Source organism: Erpetoichthys calabaricus, chromosome 1, assembly GCF_900747795.2.
Source record: "Erpetoichthys calabaricus chromosome 1, fErpCal1.3, whole genome shotgun sequence".
In the NCBI taxonomy this organism is placed as follows: Eukaryota; Metazoa; Chordata; class Cladistia; order Polypteriformes; family Polypteridae; genus Erpetoichthys; species Erpetoichthys calabaricus.
This window is the reverse complement of record NC_041394.2, coordinates 176,227,065-176,249,346: the sequence shown is the minus strand read 5'-3', so window position 1 is coordinate 176,249,346 and position 22,282 is coordinate 176,227,065. Positions and strand designations below refer to the sequence as shown.

The window sequence follows — 22,282 nt, the reverse complement described above, 5'->3', positions numbered from 1 at the left end:
CTCAAAGCAAGTGTCACAGTGCTCCCCTCTTGTGAAATACTGCACTCAGGTATGCATATGTAGGCATTCCACAATGATGACTGGAACTCTGTCATTTTGCATATGGGTATTCAATACAGATATTCTGCTCACAGTTAATCCTGACTGCCTTGTCTTTCAAAGGTCACTTTATAATGCTTCTTATGTTAATTCATATTTTCACTTTATTGCAATGTTTACCTTTCCACCCAAACTAAGACTCTGAGCTGAATGCAAGGAGTGTAGGCTTTATTCAGAAACATAAAAATATATTTATTGCAAAACTTAAATTTAAGTTACTAAATCAGTTATTTTGAATTAACTGCTCTTCCTGTGAAGAGGCCAGAAATTAAAAACTGGTGGAGGCCAGCTATGTGATCCACAATGGTAAAATTGTCTTACTTTTTTGGAAAAGCTAAGAGGAACAATATCATAAGACATCCCACTTAGTAACTTAACTGACTCAAGTTACATTTTTGTGGTTTGGCTTGAATACTCTAAACTCTAGCAAACTCCAATACTATATATTTACTTAGCAGCTCCTAGCAAATAGTAGTAATATAAACTTACTTGTGCATGTAGCCATCCGAGTTCCCAGTTAGGTTCATTTGCATTATGTTCTGGAACTCAGTCTCGTTGCAGCAGTATTTGAATGCCGTATTATTGTGGTGACAGCAGAAGATATAGGTTTTGTTGTCTGACAAGCGCGGGCAGTGGAAGCCAAAGTGGTATCGTCCTTTTTGGTCCGTGTAGGGCTCACAGACTCGAAAATGGGCAGAGAGAGCTGGAAGAAAAAAAATAAATAAATAAAAAAATATCTGTTGAAACATATTTCTACTCTCTGATGGTCAAAAGGTCTTCAGAGAAATGATAAATATAGAATGCACTGTAGCTTTATACAAAATGAACAAACACTATTGTTCAACAACTAGAAAGAAAAAGCAAGTTAGTTACTATAATGGTGTAAAGGGAAAAAGCAAGCACCATTATTAATTAATATGGAGAATTTTTCACTTTGATTTCAACTGAAATGTGAAACTTGGTAATGAAGAGGGGTGTGAAAGACAAATAGTTTTATTGTTACATTTGTGTTCTTTACCATCCAGTCTCCTCATTCAAAACCCAACACTGAAGCTAAACATTCAACTAATATTACATGAAGGCCATACCTTGTGAATAACTAGGGTGGTCTACTCATTAAGATATTGAGCTTCAAAGCACAAGACTGCCTCTGATTTACTGTAAGGTTATGCAACTTACTTAACATGTCTATGTTCCAATTGCAAAAATAAATGTATATAAAAAAGTGTACAATAGTTCTGTCATTGTAAATAGTATAGGGTGTTGTTAATATAAAAAAGGAGAGTGTAAAGTAAAGTTTGCTTGTCTGTGATTATTGTGGTATCAAGAATTAATAATGAAAGCTTTAAAATTACTACCTTTTTTTGTCTAGTGCTAACTGACTCACCATAAAACATAGCATTTACCTTATCTTGATGTCTAGTTATACAAGACATTAAGCTTTTTTGGGGGTTCCTCTGTATTTCTGGCCCTCTACACCTGCAAAACCCTAATTTGTAGTCAATATGGACCATATCATGTGTAGGAAATTTCACACTTATACTAAACAGTAAACTAATAGGGGTCTTCAGCAAAAATGATCAGAAGGACTTGAAGTTCTGCATGCCACATCAACTGACCATCACGGGTTCACCCCCTAATGGGATACGGGGGTCAAAGTTACTCCTATTTACAAACCTTTCAAAAAAAATGGGTATTGCTAACATACATTAAATTAGATTACATTAGATAAACTTTATTAATCCCAAAAGGAAATTAGGGTTAGGCACATGGAAAATAGGCACATGGAGTGGCATTTTATGTCATTTCTAGGTTCTTGATCATGAATATGATAATATTTTTGATATTTGATTATTTACTGGTGGTTCTATCCCTCTAAGAGTTGAAAATGATAGTGTGTGGGGTGTTATTTTAAACTATTTCAAAATCAGTGATTATGAATATGTTATTTTTTCATTTCTGATCCTTCACTAGTAATCTAGCCATCTGTGGATCTCTATCACAGGGTGGAAAATGACAAATTTCTAATCCAATCAAGATTATTTAAAGTGTAAATATTTAAAATGAAGCACACATTTTAATATTCCAAATATCTGATGCATGTATTCTTGTTTATTGTGTACTTTTGTATCATGAATTAAATAACTACATTTCATATGAACACCCCAAATTTGGGTATCTTACACTAATTCAGACTTTTCTATGTTTTAAACCTGTCATGAAGGATTTCCCTGTCAGTACTACATGAATAATGTTGCAAGGGGCAAGTTTATTGTAGGATTCTATTACCCAGGAACAAATAACACATTGTGGCCATTTTTTTTGCTAATAAGTGGAAACTGAGGTACTAATAACTCACATAAATGTGTGAAGAAGATGCAAACTACTGACAGAAATTGAAAAGGTTGCAATGTGTGAGACAGCTGCTCTAATCACAACATCACTGCACTGATCAAACATATTTGTGAGTCATTGATGAAATTCATATATATTTTTAGTAATTTTACATTTAGGTCTATGGGACATGTTATCTCACAAAAATGATGATACCTACTAAACCTCTTTAAGGCTTACTTTATTAAGATACCAGCTGTTTTCCACGGCTCCGTCTGCATAGTAGTGAAATGGGACAAACGTTAAAAAGCAATAAACAAAAATGTATTGCTAGCTAAGCGTAGGCAAGTTACGCTCCAAAACACAGAGGTAGACCAACTCCCCACTCCTGACGTCATGCTTCTCCTTCCCATTGGCCTGTAGCATCTGTTTCCAATTAGCATGAATGTATCACTCCTTCATGCTGATACATGCTCCTCCACTGCAGCATTAAGAAAGGTTAACAACCAATGGACAACAGGCAAGTCCAACAGCCACACTTATTCAAAGTGGACGTGCAAAGGGTTTTTTATTTTCTCTTTATTGAGATCACCTGAAGATATTTCAGTATATTTATGTACTATACTGTATAGTCTGAGAATTAATCTCTTTTGCATTATGGCTCAAAGAATATCTCAAGACAGAATTATTCCAAATGAATTAATTTCATGTCATCGCTGGATCTACATGGCACTTCAAATTCTGTATGAATAATCACAGTTAGTGGCCTGGAGAAATCAGTCATGTACATCACATGCTGCAGTATGGTCTCAGAAATCGAGTTTCTGTCTAGTACCCAGTTACAGGCACTCAGATGTGAAGACAATGGTTCAACATTCTATTTAAATTTGACTACTTAATCTTTTAAACAAAATGAGCACATTTTCTGGTAGACATGCTTTTTGTTTAAGAAAATTATAGTAAAAGAAAAATGTGTATGTGCTGATGACAAAAAAAAGAAGCATCAATCATCTGTTATCTGCTTATTTGCTATTGGTTATGAAACAGGAAAGAATACAAGCCACCAAAACCATTCTATGAGAATGACATATGACCTTGAAGACCAACATTAATGGTGGTCAAAGATATATATCAAAATTACTCCACAAAGGCTTTGTATGATGTGAGTTACAATGAAAACCTTAAAACAAACAGCTTCAAGAACCAGTTTAACTTACCTGTGTTAAGTTTCTTATAACTGAAGACAACCTTACAACATGCATTTTCTACTTGCTAACCTCACCATGGCTATCTATTGTTTTGTCATTATAGGTGGCTCAAAAATAAAACTAATGATACTAATATTTTACTGAAACATATCCACCAAACCCTTAAAATAAAAAGATCTGACTAACATCTAAGATCTAACAGCTTTTGCATACTGTATATTATCACTGTGAGGATGAACTCTTAGCTAACTCCAAAACCAAAATAAATCTAAGAAGGCCAGTATAGTACAGTATATAAAGAAGGAAAGGAATTTATCCCAGAACTAATAACAGAATGACACATGGTATTCAAAGTACAGCACCTAAATTATGAGTGAAACAAGTAAGCTAAAGCCTCTCTGGACCTTCCTATACAGGAGTTGTGACCATATTAAGCACATGGGGTTTCTGAAGTGCTTTCCAAGTAATGGTAAATTGATGTATTTCACTCTGCTCACATCTGCATGTTCTTCCACCCTCTCCTTCTCTTGCCAGCTGAGCCTGTACAACTACAAGCTCAATGCTCTGGTGAGGCTTTAAGCCACAGCCAGAAACTAATTCCATGTGGAGCCTAGCTATCCTTACTAGGGTCAGGAATGACCCAGTGAGCTCCTGTAGCTGTTCTGCTAGAAGTCCCCTACAGGTCAGAGGTGTTCTTGTTATCCAGGACCTTAACCTTCTCTGTAATCTCCAGGCAACTCCTCTCCAATTACCATAGAGTGGAGCAGGAAGCGGGGCCTTGGTAAACTTCCAACATGCACTCTGCATTGCATCACTACCTTCCATCTATATTTAAGAGGCAGGTTTAATTAACTCTCAGGCAATATCCATCATACTGGGGTATAGTGCCCCAAGTTAATCAAAGCCTTGTATCACTAGCAATATTGTCTCCATCAATACACCAATACCTCTAGGGCTATCTTACAGCAAACTCATGTCCTGGACCAAAAATAATCCCTTCCAACTGCAGTCCCTATTGGCCTCTCCATCACAACATGTTAAGTAATTACTAATACACCCTACTTACTGCCATTTTCTCTCTCCATCAAATTCCTTCCACTCAATTAAATGTCTCATTTAATTAGCAATCTAGTTCCTGCTCTTAACATACTCAGCCCTGTTCTATTAATGGCAAGGATCAAGACTAAATATTTCTTTGACCTAAAATTAGTGATAGAGAAGGCTGAATCTGAATCGGAATCTAACAAGCAGTTTTTGAGCGTGCAGTCTTTTAGCAAAACATAATCGAGAAGAAGCAACACACCTAAATTTGACTACAATATGAGGCAATTATTGTACCTCTTTTCTTCTTTCAAAGCAGACTGGCAATATAAAAGATTGTAATGAACTCTGGATTTAAATGGTTGTGAATGACAAAGGGAAGGCAATTTATGGGAGAAACTAGGATGTTCTATGCACACACTGTTAAAATGCTCATACCTCCTTTATTGTTAGGCAAGTCCAGAGGTCATTCACAGTTTGTGTCAATTTATAACATTAATCCACGGTTTAGGTAGCCATTGCTATATAGCTGCGCCATTAGTGAGCAAACCTCTTCAAAGTAACATTACAAAAATAAACTTCAAAAGAAGATTTATTAGTGGAAGAGGACTATTCAGATAGTCTCCATCAAAATTACAGCAGTGGTTAGTTTTGTTTGATTTATTTATTTATTCTATTCAGTGTATAATGTATCCACTATGATAGAACTAATAAGAATAAAGAATGCAATAAACTTTAAAGGTGAAAGCTTGAATGTCTAAATCTGCTTCGCCTGAGTTCAAATAATCTTTTGAGCCTTTGGCCTCACATTCATACAGTTACAATTTGAGAACTATTTCTAACTTTACAGTACCACCTGGAAATATCATATCTATTTGCTACTCTAAGTAAAAGGAATCCACCTTTTCTTCAGTAACATGTGCTGATAAACTCATATATATGTATATTCAGCATATACACACTTATAAGTACAAAGAAATCAATCTTTAGTACGTATACATCCTTTTACTATGATGACTATTCTAAAGGGTAATACAATTTTAATTCTTAATCACTAGGCCATACTGTTCACCAAGTTACAAAATAAAATTATTTGAGAAATTGACAAACATCCATCCATTTTCTATCCCTAGCTATTCTGGTAAGGGTGGAACTGGAACTAACTCCAGATGGGACACCAGTACATTGCAATGCATACTGTACACACACGCACAAACACACACACACATGTATACCAGGTCAATTTAAAGACATAAATCAACCTAACATTGAGAAGCAGAACACCTGTAGAAAACCAATATAGTCAATGTGAGAACAATCAAATATCACACATACAAGTATTAAGGACAGGTCATGAATTTAACCACCTTTCTACACTGTCATCTAATCTAGATGCAAAATAATCAAAATTAAAATCTGTGTTTAATATCAAATGATCAGCAACATTAGTTTAATTTGAAATAATCAAAAAATGGTTGAGAGTAAAGTAGCAATAATAAGATTGACAAAAACTATGAAAATAACAACTGACATCAGTAGGAAACTTCCTTTTTCTACAATAAAGTTATTGTCTGTCTGTATACCTGCATTGTTATCACTCTTTAATTTAATATTGTTCTTTATCAGTATGCTGCTGCTAGAGTATGTGAATTTCCCCTTGGGATTAATAAAATATCTATCTATCTATCTATCTATCTATCTATCTATCTATCTATCTATCTATCTATCTATCTATCTATCTATCTATCTATCTATCTATCTATCTATCTATCTATCTATCTATCTATCTATCTATCTATCTATCTTTTTCAAGTAATTACAATACATATCATAAATTCTGGCAATGTATTGTATTAAAGACATGATCAACTACTGTTTCATTAGCTAAGAGAAAAAAAATTGTAAAACAAAATACAATCAAATGAGTGACCTTTGGTAATGACATTGTTGGGTCACCCTATCTATAGAACAGACCATGTTTATTAAAGATTTTCAACAATCTGAGCTGCAGAAAGATATAATTACTGATAGCAGGATTGTTTTCTACTGCCTGGAATTAAAAGATAATGTTTGGGTAGGGATGAACTGAGTAATCGTATTAACCAATGTGCAGTGTTTCTTTTATTTCATGTGCATTATTCTCAAGATGTAAAAGACACAGCGAGGTCACACGAGAGAAACACAATAGGGGCACTTCAGACCTACCCTTGAATATTAACTCATGAAACAAGTCTAGATAAACTACCTAAAGGAGCCTGTCTCTGTCAGTTCTTCTGTTTACTGCCAATTCATCTTTTCTCTACTCACAAATCAGCTAAAGTTCAAAGAATTTAAGGCGGTCTCTCATAATCAGAAATAATACTACCAACATGGGTCACCTCTGGCAATATTCATTTAACTACCACCCTCAGAGATTTTGGATGGCACAAATTATAAAATCTTTACAGCTGTTTACTTTAGAAACATAAAAAAGGCAAAATTATAAAATGCCATCTTATTTGTGGTGTTTCTGAGGATATACATTTTAAAGTTTTAGAGGAACACTAAACATGCTCACCTGATATGGGCAAAAAACCAAAAAGGTGAAATTATTCTAAAACACTAAAGCATGTTTGTTTGTAAATACCTAGTAATAAAAGATTAGATCCTCTACTTCAGCCTCATATTTGTTCTTTTTATAATAATTCACAATTGCTTGAATACACTGTATGCCTACAAAATTAATCCTGACTAAATGTTCCAGTACAAAAAAATGCACTTATGTTTCATCTTGCAAGAGTTACTATTAAATGTATTATACAGCACATTAGATCATATAAGCATGGCAGTTAGTAACACAAAAAAACTATAACAATGCGATAGTAAAACATTATCGCCAGTATTTTTTAATTATTGAAATCATTTTAATCATCACTGTACCTATGCTAGAAGTAATTATCATAGAATTTGTTTTCAAAAGATGTAAATATTTTAGAATTTTTAAACTGTATTGTCTCTTTTTTATTTTATTTTACTTCTGTCTCTTTCAAGATGCAACTGAAAAAGTGAATCTCACATTTTCTTTTGTAAACAAGATTAAAGAAAAATTTGAACCATTCCATACTCGATCTGTGGATCTATCAATTACCTAAAACCTTCAGTTTCTATACTTTAACTGTCCATTCCCTTGTCTCTTATCTTTAATCTTTAATTATTTCATCAGTGTGCCTGTCATGCGGCTAGCTTTTGTTGACTTTTTCTAAATCACTTCACTTCAAATGCCCATGTTGTTTCAAATGTATTCTGAAAACGTGATTTATATTTTTCTTTGCTTTTTTACTTAAAAACTCCCCGATTACTGCCAACAGCAACATCTTTTGAATTACATACATACACAATTGCTTGTATTGAATCACGTATATGTGTTTGATAGATATTTATTCTGGTATTTGCACAGCCGTACATCATCAGGTCTGTCGTTTCTGTGAAATCACTCATTTACTTGTAGATCACTCTGCTCACAATGTACCATCTTGCATGTTCTCTCCATGTAAAACTGATGTGGGTTGTGCACTTTATATACTGACAGTTTTACAAGTATACAGTGTCAGACACTTGGTACACTTTGTGCAGTACTGTGTCATGTGTTACAAGTAAGGGTAAATATACTCATAAGATGAGTTGCTGTTGAAATGTCGATGACCTTTAATGTAATGAAAGTCAAAAGAACCCGACAAGCCTGGAATCAAATTTTTGCTGCTGATGTAACAAATATATGTACTAGATATTATTACCTACTTGAGGAAAAATCAAATAGATAGCCAGGGAAATACAAAAGTGACTTGTGATATGACCTATGATCCTTTTAAAAGCAATGGGAAGAACGTCACTGATGACAATTCGAACACATCACTTTCCACAGTGCTGGAAGTGGACATTTCCCTTTATCTGCCTAAGAGTAAAGGGAACATACAGTATGTGTGCTCACCTGCAATTGTCATAAGGGACATTTCACTTTCAACAACGTTTGCAAGAAGACCCCTCTGGTCTCTTGACTTTGCATGTCAAAAAAGCTGCTTGTTCAAAAGACAGTGCTTCTGTGCTGAACTGTAAAAAATGAGGTAGGAGCTGTCAGCCCACTGTAAAAGGACACAAAAAATGGTCACTGAGACAGACAGACACTGATAAAGTGCTGAGCCAGTGCAAAACACACAAGCAGGACAAAAAAATCAACTGACAGCGGACTGGGGATGTGCACAGCATTACACCCAGTCCATCATACTGCCTTCCCTTTACCTGCATAATCTGTGAAATATGTAAACAATGCAGTAATTTTATAAACTTTTTACTGTATATAGAAAAATATCATTTTTGACTTAATATGAAATTTTGAATAAATACTGAATTGTTTTAATTCAGAATCAGAGAAAGCCATTTGTGTCACAGTATTCCTTGGGTTTTTCTTGTTCCCAGAAGCAGTGCAAAACTGGACAATGAACACACAATAAAACAAAAAGAGAATTATATAAAGTGTCTCCATTAACATTTTCTACTTAATGTATTAATTTATGTGTCCAATGTGGCAGCTTTGGGGGCAGAGAGCCCCAAACCTCAACATGAACACACCAAGACAGTCCTGGATTCAAATAAATGGCTGTTTATTACACAAATACCTTACAAAAAGCACCAAAGTTATCTCTCCTGCAAACACCTCTCTTCTCTCCAATGCCCTGTTCTCCTCCAGTTGAGAATTGCTTATCCTCCTTCCAGCTTCAACTCACCTGGACAAGGCAGTGTGGTACGTTTTATTGAGGACCCGGGAATACTTCTGGTGCCAAGGCTTCGCCCATTGGAAGCACTTCTGGGTCACAGGGAAGTCCCACATAGTACTCCTCCCTGCAGCAGCCTCTTGCAGCACCCACAGACCCCTGCAGGGTTGCACAGGGTTGCACTGCTGGACTGCAATTCCCAGCATTCCCCACTGGTTCCCGATATCAAGAGCCTCTGCCACCTGGTGACTGAGGGAAATAAACACACCCCCAGGGAAGGCAGTCCTTCCCTGTCCTTCTCTTCTACATATGTCTGGTCAGGACACCTGTCCATTCATATGAGGCTTCCTGCCTGGGTAAGGAATCATCTTCTCTATTGGTTGGGATTTCCATTTGGGAAGCCTTGTCTGGTACAACATTCTACCCTCTCTTGGCCAGGATGCCAGATAAGGTATCTTTTTATCTCTTTCTTAGGATACCCGTCCATCCTGTGTACCCCCTACACCAGATAACTGAAATTCTTTGGGGTTTTTTTCCAAAAAATGCTGAAGCATCCGTGCAGTTTTTTTTTTTTTTTTATTGAAAACGCATGCTGACATTTCAGATGAAAATATATATAAACAATGTGTGCTGTATGCCAAGAAATCATTTATTTTTACATTCACTCCAGCTGTATTAGTCTATTGGTGGCTTTAGGGAATGGGGCAATACGGATGCTTTATTAGGATGCGGAGCCAATGGGCCATTAGTGAGAACAAAAGGATTCAGATACCACTGAAAAAAAAGTACTGAAAAAATGCATGCTGGTTCTAGTGTTAAGTCATTAATAATCTGAAAAGTATTTTGGTAAAAAACAAAAAATGTAAATCTTGAAAAAATGATGTTATATTAGGTGATTCTATCTGGCCAAATTGGATGACTTTCATCCCAACCAAAGTTTTATTTGATGTAATTTCTTGTGTTTTAGTATTTTAATTAAATAAGCACTGCAGCACAGTGTTTGCAGTCACAGACATCAATAATGCCATGACTTTTACTTGTTAAAATTCAGACAGATGCTTATTGCTGTCATAGCTTTAAAGACTTGTCAGTTTCCACGTTTTTGTGTCATTTTAATGTATTTGCTTTTTAACCTACTTAATTTTTTGGTCAGTTTATTTCCTTAAACATCTGCCCACTAACAGTGTGGAGCCATCTTACTTAGAAACATATTTAACTGCATATCAATGAAAAGAATATTTAGAATCAAATTAGAAAGACACATTAAACACCATGTTGCACACTAGACTTAAGAAACCAATTGGAATGATAGATATTTGGCACAGCTGTCCTCCATGTATTTGGGATGGACATCTTTGTACTAGTTCCAGCTTCTGTGAAAACAGAAATGTTTCAAAGCCATGTTGACTGGGCAAATCTCTATTTCAGTTATGTATTTGATAGGCCAGGAAAAGAAAAAAACAGATATCTAGACTGAACTGTTGCAAACTAATGAGATGTATATTTTAGAGCTGCATCTAACAGCTATTTTGCTAACGGATTGAGTTGGACAATTATTATTCAGATTAATTGATTGATTATGGTTTTCAAGAATGTTTGTGCAAAAGTGCAAGTAGCTTATTCAAAAATGAGTATTCTTCATTTCACAATGCTCTCCTTAATAACAATAATACAAGAATACACTAAATTTCCATTTACCAAAAAACGTGCATAACAACAAGTTTTATTACTAACTATAGAGCATTCTTAACACTTCTGAGGATATTGTTAACGTCAAGGAATAGGAATCTGCAAGAACTGTTAAGTGTTGACAGGAGTTGTCTAGTGTGTATTGTATGATTTTATTTATTAGATGGCAGCAGAAAAATGCAAGAAAAACCGACCGTCATCTGTTTCAATCTTCTATTTCTTTACATTGCGTCATCAAATAACATCTATTGCTATCACCAAAATAAATAAAGATGTTTTGCATATTGTTGATGACTTGAATTTGCACTTACAAATAAGGATTTTGAGCAGCCAGAAGAGACCAAAGAAAGTGACATTGAGAGTGCTGCTGGATAATCTCTGAAGTGTGAGTGACAGAGGGATTAACATTGCTCCAACTTGCATGCTAAGTGAGATCATTTTTAAACATCTTGCAAAAGACAATTTTCTTATCTGATGCAAAGCTGAAATGTCCCCAAATTTTTGAGTTATTTGGTCTTTGACCTTGCACCATATTTAAATTCTCCATCTGACAGGGTCAGGTCAGATCAGGTTGGGGACCATGCACTGGTACAGTGCATCGCTGTACCCACCACATGACAAAACAGCTCGGTATCCTGGTTGGCAGCCCCCCAGGTCCAATCCCAACCTCCAGTAAATTACCATCCCTCTGCCAAAGGCAGGTGTTATGTGGGCGTCCCTTTGGCCTGGTCCAGCCACTCAGGCGAGCCAAATATCTAACAACTCTGAGGGGATCCCGCAAAGTCTCAAAATGTTACACATGGCAGCTGGATCAACTGAGTGAAATGCCTTACGAAATTTAACAAAGGCTGCACGCTTGCGCTTCATAAGAACCCTGAGTGCAAAGATGTGGTTGATTCTCCCTCACTGAGACATCACTCACTGCAGTCAAAGCATACACTGAGACAACAGACAAGGCACCCAGAGAGTGCCTTAATCTGAGTCTCATAATACGTTTGTTGAAAGGAGTGACATCAGACACCATCAGAAGGAACCTTCTTCTCCATCTGACCAAATCTCAAAATGCGATTAATATTATTCTTGATTAATGAAGTGATACTGGCTAATATTTTATGGGTGACAGTGAGAAGGAATTCCTCCCAATGTGACAACAAATGGAAGACATTGTATAGACTTACAGGGAATTTCAATGTAGGGTTTATAAAAATGGTATGTTCATCATGGACTACCTGATTTACCTTAACATGTGTATACAACAATGTATTCATTGACATTTTCCCTATAGCATCTGAAAAGTAAATATTGCTTAAGGTCAAAACTAAAAATATAAAAATACAAATTCATACATTATGATATCATTGTCACATGAACTACTGAATACCAAGATAATTCGAGATATTTTTATTTAAGCTAACTTTTTAAATGGACAATTATAGCAATGTTCAAAACAATTATAGTAAGAATGAAAAGTTTTTGTTTCTGTATCAGGGATATATATGGAGCTTCATTAAAAACGAAAGTTTTTTTTTTGCCTGGAATGCACAGTGGGATTTTTCGACTTTATTAAGTTAAACCATGCAGGATTTTTTAGCAAGAGGCAGTCACATGATGGAATTCAACTCCTAACCTAACAAGACAACTGACTGATAACACAATTTGTTATTAACTATTTTCATTATCAATTATTATCAATTATATTGGTTAGTTGTTGCTGCCCTAGTTAGCACTGTATAATACACCTAGGATATGAGTTACTCTGTAGTAATGGAATATGGGAACTTTTTTCTAAGACAATGTGGTAGTTGTGAAGAGAAATCAAACTACCTGAAGAGAAATGTAACTACCTTGTGTAGGAGGGCTGCTCTCCACTATTTACATAATCTTTTCCCATCATCGTTAAGCAGAACCCAAGCATAGATGTTGACACATTAACAGGGAACATAAGTTTGACATCTCTGTGTGCATTACACCACACCATAAGAAAAATCCTATTTAATATGAGTTGTAAGTGCTGGGTTGGACCGTTGCCCGGTCAGGATGGCATAACAGAACAACAGTATGGAAGGAGGCATAGCTGGGTTTGGGCTCAATTAACATCCCATGTAAAGTGACAGATTAGTGGACAGTAGAGGGGAACTGGGATATCACGAGCAGTTCCTCCCCCAGTATAATAGATGGCAGTGCTCTGCTGGAGTACACCCAGTAAGGACACCCGCAGGTATTTATAAAAATCTGAGAAACACAAAGTGTTTCTTCCACTTTGGGCCTCTATTGTCCTCTGGGATAAGCTCAAATGATGCAAAGTTTACAAGCTTTTTATTTACATTGAATGGCTCTTTAAATGGATGACAGACTTGGTTTTGCAGTGTGTGCGGCACTACCAAGTAGTCACTAACTGCTGTGGTTAGCCTTGAAAAGGATTGTTATTTAGACTAAATATGGCAGATCCTACTTCAGTGAGTTCAGTTAAAAGCAAGGAGGACAAATCCTCACTTGGAGTATATACTGGAGAACGTAAAAGGAAGAATGAAGGAATTTGACAAAGTCATATCTTCTTTGTCTCATGGCAGCTAGAGGTTGGCTTTCTTATTCAAATGTAACATGAAACAATGATTAATAGATAGTGATACTATTGCCATTGAGTTTACTGAAATTGTCCAAGGGTAAATTTACTTTTCTGCTCTGAACACTTTGTCATTCTCTTAAATTGACTCTTCACAAGGTTTCACACTCTGTTTCATCTACAGAAAAGGCAGTTGCAGCATCATTTAGCACCAGGACGCAAATGTCCTTGAATCCTCTGCCTCTCATAAAGTTCTTTTTTTTTACCTTTGGCAAAGATCCAGGAAAAAAATTCTCAAGTCATTCCTGCAAATAAATAATTTAGCCATCAAAACATGCTCAAAACCTGAAAGAGGATGACAAGAGGCACATTATGTTTAGAAGAAAACCATATTTTGAATCAAACCTTCTGCGATGGGCTGGTGCCCTGCCCGGGGTTTGTTTCCTGCCTTGTGCCCTTGTGTTGGCTGGGATTGGCTCCAGCAGACCCCCGTGACCCTGTAGTTAGGATATAGGGTGGATAATGGATGGTTGGATAATGGATGGATGGATGGAATCAAACCTTTGCAGCACATGTAATGTTGTAATGTTTGGTACAAAAATATTAGTGGCAAAGGATACTGGGAAAAACTGACAATTCATTTTCTGAAACTAATGTTAAGCTGAGGATGAGCAGTGAATGCTGTCACTTGAAAACACTGTATTCTAATAAATGCTTATCCCTCTCCTAAAATGCGATGCATTATAGGCATAGTGAGTTTAAGGCCAAATCAGGGTTATTTGGGTTCAGCTGGATTGAGCTGCCTAATAAAAGGAGGTGAGAGCTGAGGAGAAAAGGGCTTCAGAGAGACAGCGAGAGAACAGAGTGGATACAACTTGTTAGTCACAAGAGAGGACACAGGGCTATCTGGGAGCTTCCTCTGTAAACTCCACGACTTTCCTAAAAGGCCTCTAGAGGGGGGGTGAACTGCATGTGAGCTTTGATTTTCTCATAATGTGCATGGTTACAAGCTGCTAATAATTAAAGTGAGTTGTGGGAATCTTGACTGTCGAGTCACGGATGGTAACTAAAGCAGATTTCCTGATGACTTTAAAAAACAGCTGGATGATATGTTATTAGCCAAACAAAAAAGTTATAGAAATAAATGGCATTGTCTTTTCTGTGTAGTTTATTTTCTTAAAGCTTAGAATCAACTTGCCACTTTTATGCCATTTATGATAATTAATTAGAGTGTGAGCTCACAAACACACACTAATTAGGTTAATAAAAATAAGGAAAAAGAAAATAAATGCTAAAAAAGTGAAAAAAACATGCTGAAAAGTAAATCTGAACCCTCTAAGTTATAGCAGAATTGACCCTGGCTGCTTACTTCACTACTCATTCCTTCTTCGCACTTCAGTTATGGTATCTTCAACTTAACCATTTTATATGAATAAATGACACCTCAAATATCCTTTAAACTTTCCTTTTAATAAAAAATAAATCAAAACAAATCATTCAAAATGCACTTAAAAATAGTAATTTTAAAGCAGTTGCAGTTTAATAATAAAAAGAAAATCAGAAATATGGCACTTATTTTCCATTGCCCTTAATGAGAAAGGATACTAGCTTTTATTTTCTATAATGGGGGTTTGAGAGTGAATTGGAACAAGCAGCAGAATGATACTTTAATGGTGTAGGTGAGTGTTTTAAAAATATGTTTTTAATACACTGCTGTTCAAAAAAACAGAGCTGTTGGGTGGAAAAATCTGTCCCATACTGCATAATGTTTCTGGAGGCCCATGATGCTATGTTCTATTACAATCAAATGTCTGGTTTTGTCTTTGAATTAAGAATTTTCTCAAATTCAAGTATATTTGAATACATTTTATCTGACAGCCCTAATATGCTCTGCTATAATCAAATTCTTTAGATAATTCAAATAAAACTCCAGCTAAAACTTATACCTTCTGCCAAAAAAGCCACATTAGATCCTGGGTTTTCCAGCTTGTCTATCAAAATCCCTTTGAGTATTATTTTCTTTTATTATGTTGTTGCCATTTGGGTTAGCATAGGCACTACCATGTTCTTTTTCAGTGCCATTCTCATCTTATATACTGCTTATAAGCACAATTTTTTTTTCCATATGAAAGATGGCTATGCACAGCTCCCAGCATCTTTAGATGTATTACTATTTATCTCTTTATCTACAGAAGACTTTACTGTTAGAAAAGTTTGCATTGTTTCTTTGACCTTCATTTTATGTTTTTACGTATTGAGTTTTTCCTTTCTTTCTTTCATTCTCTGCTTTTTGACCTTGTGCCTGTTCCCTGACTAACTGCTTGCCTGCTCCAGTCTGGTGCTTTCATCTTCTGCTTGTTATTCTTAAAAAAAACTACCTCAATTACTTGCTCTGTCTAAGCCATATTCCAGCCAAACCTAGGGTCGGTAAATGCTGACACTGATACAGAAAGGGTGCTTGAAAGATTTCAGCAGTTGAAATCTGACCAGTGGTTACTGCAGTAGCAACTAGAGGAGCATGCTGTTCTCTTAGAGAATGTTTTTGGTGAAATTCTTGACTTTGCACTCAAAGTTACAACTGGTTCTTTGTTGTTCCATAACCCTATGGAAGATCTTGATCCATTGGTACCTATGAGGGCAGGTCAATGAAGATAAAAGATGCATGAAGTAAAACTTATGCTACTATTACATTGAATCCCGGCATTTAATAATGTACTGTTACTTTGTGTTGATAAAATGAGGTTAGTTTTGTTGTGTCTAGTTTTTAAAATGTGTTACTTGCATTGTGTATATTGAGACAAAGGGGAATGGGACCACATGTTGCTACAGTTGGGAATCTACCCCCAGGGTTATTTAAGAAGAAACAGCTGTATAAATGGTTGCTTTGGCATTGAGGTTGTTTTTGTCTTTTGAATTATGTTTTTTTTTTCTGATTTGTACTCAGTAACCTCAATTCAAGGTACTGTTAGATTTTTGGCTTTGTTCACTTTTGTTTCCTTTTGCTACTGCCCTTATTTTTAGTGAAATCATTTTTTTAATTTCTTCAGTACACATTTTAATAATAAAGGGCCAAAGGTTTTCACATTTTTTCCTTCTCTCCTTTTGATATCTGTGACTTTTAACCTTGTGCTCCACTGTTGGGTTTGTGCAGGTCATAAGCCTGCCTTTTGAGTTTGGGGCCAGGCTCCCTAGAGTTGTGAGATAGACTGTGTTGGTACAGACTTGGGGTAAAGGTCTGGTTTGTATTTTTTTAAGGCCAGCGCACTTTTTATCCCTGTGAGATGACAGGATCATGATAAAAAGCAATTTGAGGATATGAAGGAACTGTTCACTTTTGCACCATAGTATGCCACTCAGACTGCATGCTTCATTTTACATTAGAAGCAGGCGTCTCTAGTATCACTACTGACACAATGGTTTATCAATGATTCCTGGAAAATGGCAAGTTATGTTTCTTTTTAAAGGAGTCAACATCAACAAATCAAAATTATGATGTCAGGCACAATGAATTAATGGCCATAAAACAAGCAGTAGAGGAGTGAAGGACCAGAATATCCATTTCGTTCATTATCTAAAAGATCATATGAATCTCACATACTTGCCAACTGGTAGGCATTTAAGAGCAAGACAAGCCAGTTGGTCTGTATGCTTAGAAGTTTTAACTTTATTACACCTTATAAAGTGGGAGATAAAAATGTAAATTCAGATGCAATCTTCTGTCAGAGAGTGATCTGGAGCCTGAATACATAATCCCTTCTAAGAGGTTTGTTGCTGCTATCAGTGTCAGATTTAGTGAAGGAAATCAGAAAAATGAGACTTGATTAGACCATTCTTGGTATTCTTCTTGCAGGTCTTCCAATATAATACATATATGATACTACATGACAAAAAGTTCTGTTCTGGGGATATGAGACTAGTGGAAGGGTAATCTAAAAACATTCATGCTTACTTTTCAATATGTCTAGTTGAATATCTGATAAAGAATATACAGGAATGTGAATTTGCCTGTGAAATTTGTAGTAGGGCTGATACATTGTGAGATTGCTGTGTAGGGTTATTGTAGCCCATATAACTCACTAGCAGACTTTGGTAAGCAATGCCAAGGACATTGCTGAAAACATGTCTCCCTCAGAAGGACACAATACCATCCTAGTATTTGTAAACATGTTCTTCAAGGCTGTGTAGCCCATCCCACTGAAAAAATTACCAAAAGATGAACAATTTGCTTTAATTTTTATCTAAGCGCAATATCAATTTCATTGAGTTTTTATCCTGTATAACTTCACACCAGGATCCTCAATTTTTTCCCCGTATTGATAATAACATTTATGCTCAGGTTGGAATAGAAATTAATTTAACGAGGCTACCATTCTCAGAGTAATGCTCAGACTGAGAGAGTTAATCATAGACATCTTAGATGCACAGTAAAGATTATCAGTCCAACTGGAGGAAGTTCCTTTAAATTGTCAGAATTTGAATGCTTTGATCACTACAACTTACAGGTATTTCACCATCTGAGTAACAATACAGCACTAAACTCACTCTTTTATTTGTAACATCCACACTTTGCACACTTTGACTTTACTTTGTTTTAAAGAATTTACATCAAGGTTGGCAAGCAGTACAGGAGAACTTGTTAATGATGAACACCTCACTGAAGACTTTTACTGATGTATCAACAAAAGGTTCTTCAGATTACAACGTCCAACAGAAGGTATGGCTTGCGATATAACATACTTATCTGAGAGTTCATTTTCAGAAACTTCAATTATGTTACATTGGCCCTAATTCAAATATTATAAAGGTGGAATCAGTTCATTATAGACTGGTATTATTTGATCATTTCAGAATTCATCCAAAGTTTCAAATCTCCAGATTTACACCTATCCATTGTTTTTTATTTCATAATGTTTTCCTTCTTTAAAGTGGATAGTGAACAAGAATTTAAAATTCATAAGATTTTGGACTTGAATTTATATTTTCTGCATTTAAGGAGTTACAGGCCACAGAATTGCTCTTGGGTACTGGTTTCTGAAGTTCATGTATCATGTCTTTTAAGGATGGGTGCTCTGTCATGAATTTGGGTTTTGGACTCTCATGAATTCATTTTTTTGTAGAACTATTGGTGTTTTTCAGTTTTTAAATGTTATTTTTTTATTTATATTATTATCCTGGCAATGCATTTTTGTTTAGTGTGGGTGCAGCCATGTGAGTTATTTTTTCATGGCTGTGGCAATTTTGTGTACTGTTGTCATTTTTAGCTTTGTAAAAGTCCTGTGTTGCCTTAGCATCATGGCTGGGTTCATTGTCTTCTTGTACAATGAAGCACTGTCCAATGAGTTTAAAGGCATTTACTGGAACTTGAGTAGATACAATGTTTCTATACACCTCAAAATTCAATGTGTGACTGCTGTCAGCAGTTATATCATCAGTGAAGATAAGTGTTCCAGAACCTGTGGCAGACATACATGCTTAAGCCATAACATCCCTACCCTGAACATGTTTAACAGATGAGATGGTATGCTTTGGATCTTGGGCTGTTCCTTTTCATCTCCACACTTTGCTGTTGCCATCACTCTGATTCAGACTCACCTTTGTCTCATCTGTCCACAAGAGCTTTTTCCATAATTCTACAGGCTTTTTAAGTACTTTTTCACAAACTGTAATCTGGGAATCCTGTTTTTGTGGCTAATTAGTGGTCTGCAACGTGGCTCTTCATGAAGTTCTCCGCGAATAGTAGACTCTGGCACATACATATCTGCCCCCTGTAGACTGTTTCTGATCTGGCGGACACTAGTTGGGACTTTTACTTTACCATAGTGAGGATTCGTCTATCATCAGCAGTGGAGGTCTTCCTTGGCTTCCCAGTCATTTTGTGATTACTGAGTTCACCTGTGAATTTTTTTCTTCTTAATGAAATTCCAGTCAGTTGATTTAGGTAATCTCACCAATGTCTCTAATGGGTTTAATTTTGTTTTTCAGCCTCATAATGTCTTCTTTGACTTTCATTGGCACAGCTCTTGTCCTCATGTTGAACAACAGCAACTTCAGACTCCAATGGTAGTCTGCAGGTAGACTCAACCCTAGGTATCTTATGGGTGCACTACTGAAGCAATGAAACACACCTGAGTAATCACATACACCTGTAATGCTAATTATCCCAAACATTATGGTGACCTGAAATGGGGGAAACATGCGAAAATAGTGTAATTTCCACATGGTGTGACTGAAATGTATGCAAATACCCTTAAATCACAGACTGCAATGTTCACTTTAATCATGTCTAAATTGTTTGATTTGTAATTTTAAACTGCGGAGCAAAGGACTAACTCAAGTGAAAATGTGTATTTGTCCCAAACATCATGGTGGGCACTGTGCGTGCTGGTTCATTGGCCTTTATGTGAAGACTATTTGAAATCTATGCATATACTGAAATCATTTTGACTGGGAGCAAGCCTAGTACAATGAAACTATTTCAACCTGAATGGATTATGGTAAATGAATAGGGTGTACAGTGATCCCTCGCTATATCGCGCTTCGCCTTTCACAGCTTCACTCTATCGCAGATTTTATATGTAAGCATATTTAAATATATATCGCGGATTTTTTGCTGGTTCGCAGATTTCTGAGGACAATGGGTCTTTTAATTTCTGGTACATGCTTCCTCAGTTGGTTTGCCCAGTTGATTTCATACAAGGGACGCTATTGGCAGATGGCTGAGAAGCTACCCAACTTACTTTTCTCTTTCTCTCTCTTGCGCTTTCTCTGATCCTGACGTAGGGGGTGTGAGCAGGGGGGCTGTTTGCACACCTAGACGATACGGACGCTCGTCTAAAAATGCTAAAAGATTATCTTCACGTTGCTACCTTCTGTGTGCAGCTGCTTAGTGAAGCTTTGCATACTTAAAAGCTCGAAGGGCACGTATTGATTTTTGCATGTTTGTTTTTCTCTGTCTCTCTCTATCTCTCTCTCTCTCTCTTTGCTCCTGACGGAGGGGGTGTGAGCTGCCGCCTTCAACAGCTTTGTGCCGTGGTGCTTCGCATACAGCCCTATTGATTTGTTTGCTTTCTCTGTCTTTATGACAGTCTCTGCTCCTGACAAGCACTCCTTTGAAGAGGAAGATATGTTTGCATTCTTTTAATTGTGAGACAGAACTGTCATCTCTGTCTTGTCATGGAGCACAGTTTAAACTTTTGAAAAAGAGACAAATGTTTGTTTGCAGTGTTTGAATAACGTTCCTGTCTCTCTACAACCTCCTGTGTTTCTGCGCAAATCTGTGACCCAAGCATGACAATATAAAAATAACCATATAAACATATGGTTTCTACTTCGCGGATTTTCTTATTTCGCGGGTGGCTCTGGAACGCAACCCCCGCGATGGAGGAGGGATTACTGTAAAACCATAAATTAACAAACTCTTCAGCATTTTACTGCAGAGAAAAATACCCCCCCAACTTAATGCACTCACACCAGCAAAACTAAAGTGAACTATTAAACAAATACAATAGCAGGGTTGCCTAGCACTGCTGGAAGTGTATTAAAGTGCAAGTGCGGTACCTAAATAAATTCCTCACATATCTTATATATAAAAGTCTATGCGTGGAAGTGTGTCTGTCTGTCTGTCTGGCCCAGAAGTGCGAGGCTACAACATGAAGCTCAAAGAGCCGGCAAGGTGGACCCAAGTTAATGAGTCGGAAGAAGAAAGAAGTACGAGGCTATAGCATGAAGCTGAAAGAAAGTAACTCCGCTGCCAAAGTGAAACCGCTGAGGAAAGACAAACTCGCGAGAAACGTGCTTAGCCACTGATAGACAAAGGGGGCGAGCATGTCAACAAAACGAAATGGCTGACTTTGCATTTTTTTTCTGACAATTTCAATAGTTCAGTTACACAGCTAGTATATATACCTTGCCATGGTGGTGGGATTTGTGCACCTTAGGGATAATCACAGCTAGTTCATTTGAGTTATGTATGTCTAACTTGCCAAATAGATATGGGCTGAAATGTCAGACAAAGAATGGTACCCAACCATTCGAGCCAGTGCTGGATAAAGCTTTTCATTAGAAACCAAATAGTGGTTGGGCAAACCACATAATCTGGCTGGACTCACTCCAAAATAGACAGACAGACAGACAGACAGACAGACAGACAGACAGACAGACAGACAGACAGACAGACAGACAGACAGACAGATAGATAGATAGATAGATAGATAGATAGATAGATAGATAGATAGATAGATAGATAGATAGATAGATAGATAGATAGATAGATAGATAGATAGATAGATAGATACTTTATTAATCCCAAGGGGAAATTCACATACTCCAGCAGCACCTTACTGATACAAAAAAACAATATTAAATTAAAGATTGATAATAATGCAGGTAAAAACAGACAATAACTTTATATAATGTTAACGTTTACCCCCCCGGGTGAAATTGAAGAGTCGCATAGTTTGGGGGAGGACCGATCTTCTCAGTCTGTCAGTGGAGCAGGACAGTGACAGCAGTCTGTCGCTGAAGCTGCTCTTCTGTCTAGAGATGACACTGTTTAGTGGATGCAGTGGATTTTCCATAATTTGTCCAGGCGTGAGGCATCT

At 36.5% G+C, this 22,282-nt stretch overlaps 1 protein-coding gene across 4 annotated transcripts in view; it reads right to left on the bottom strand.

Annotated features, from left to right (window-relative positions):
• Positions 1 to 22,282, bottom strand: part of shisal1b (shisa like 1b) — a 308,856-nt gene that overhangs the window by 114,198 nt on the left and 172,376 nt on the right. For all 4 annotated transcript variants that reach the window (XM_051924562.1, XM_051924551.1, XM_028808955.2 and 1 more), the window contains one exon: positions 589 to 802. In XM_051924562.1, coding sequence (XP_051780522.1) covers positions 589 to 802 — 214 coding nt within the window. The remainder of the gene's footprint in view (positions 1 to 588; positions 803 to 22,282) is intronic.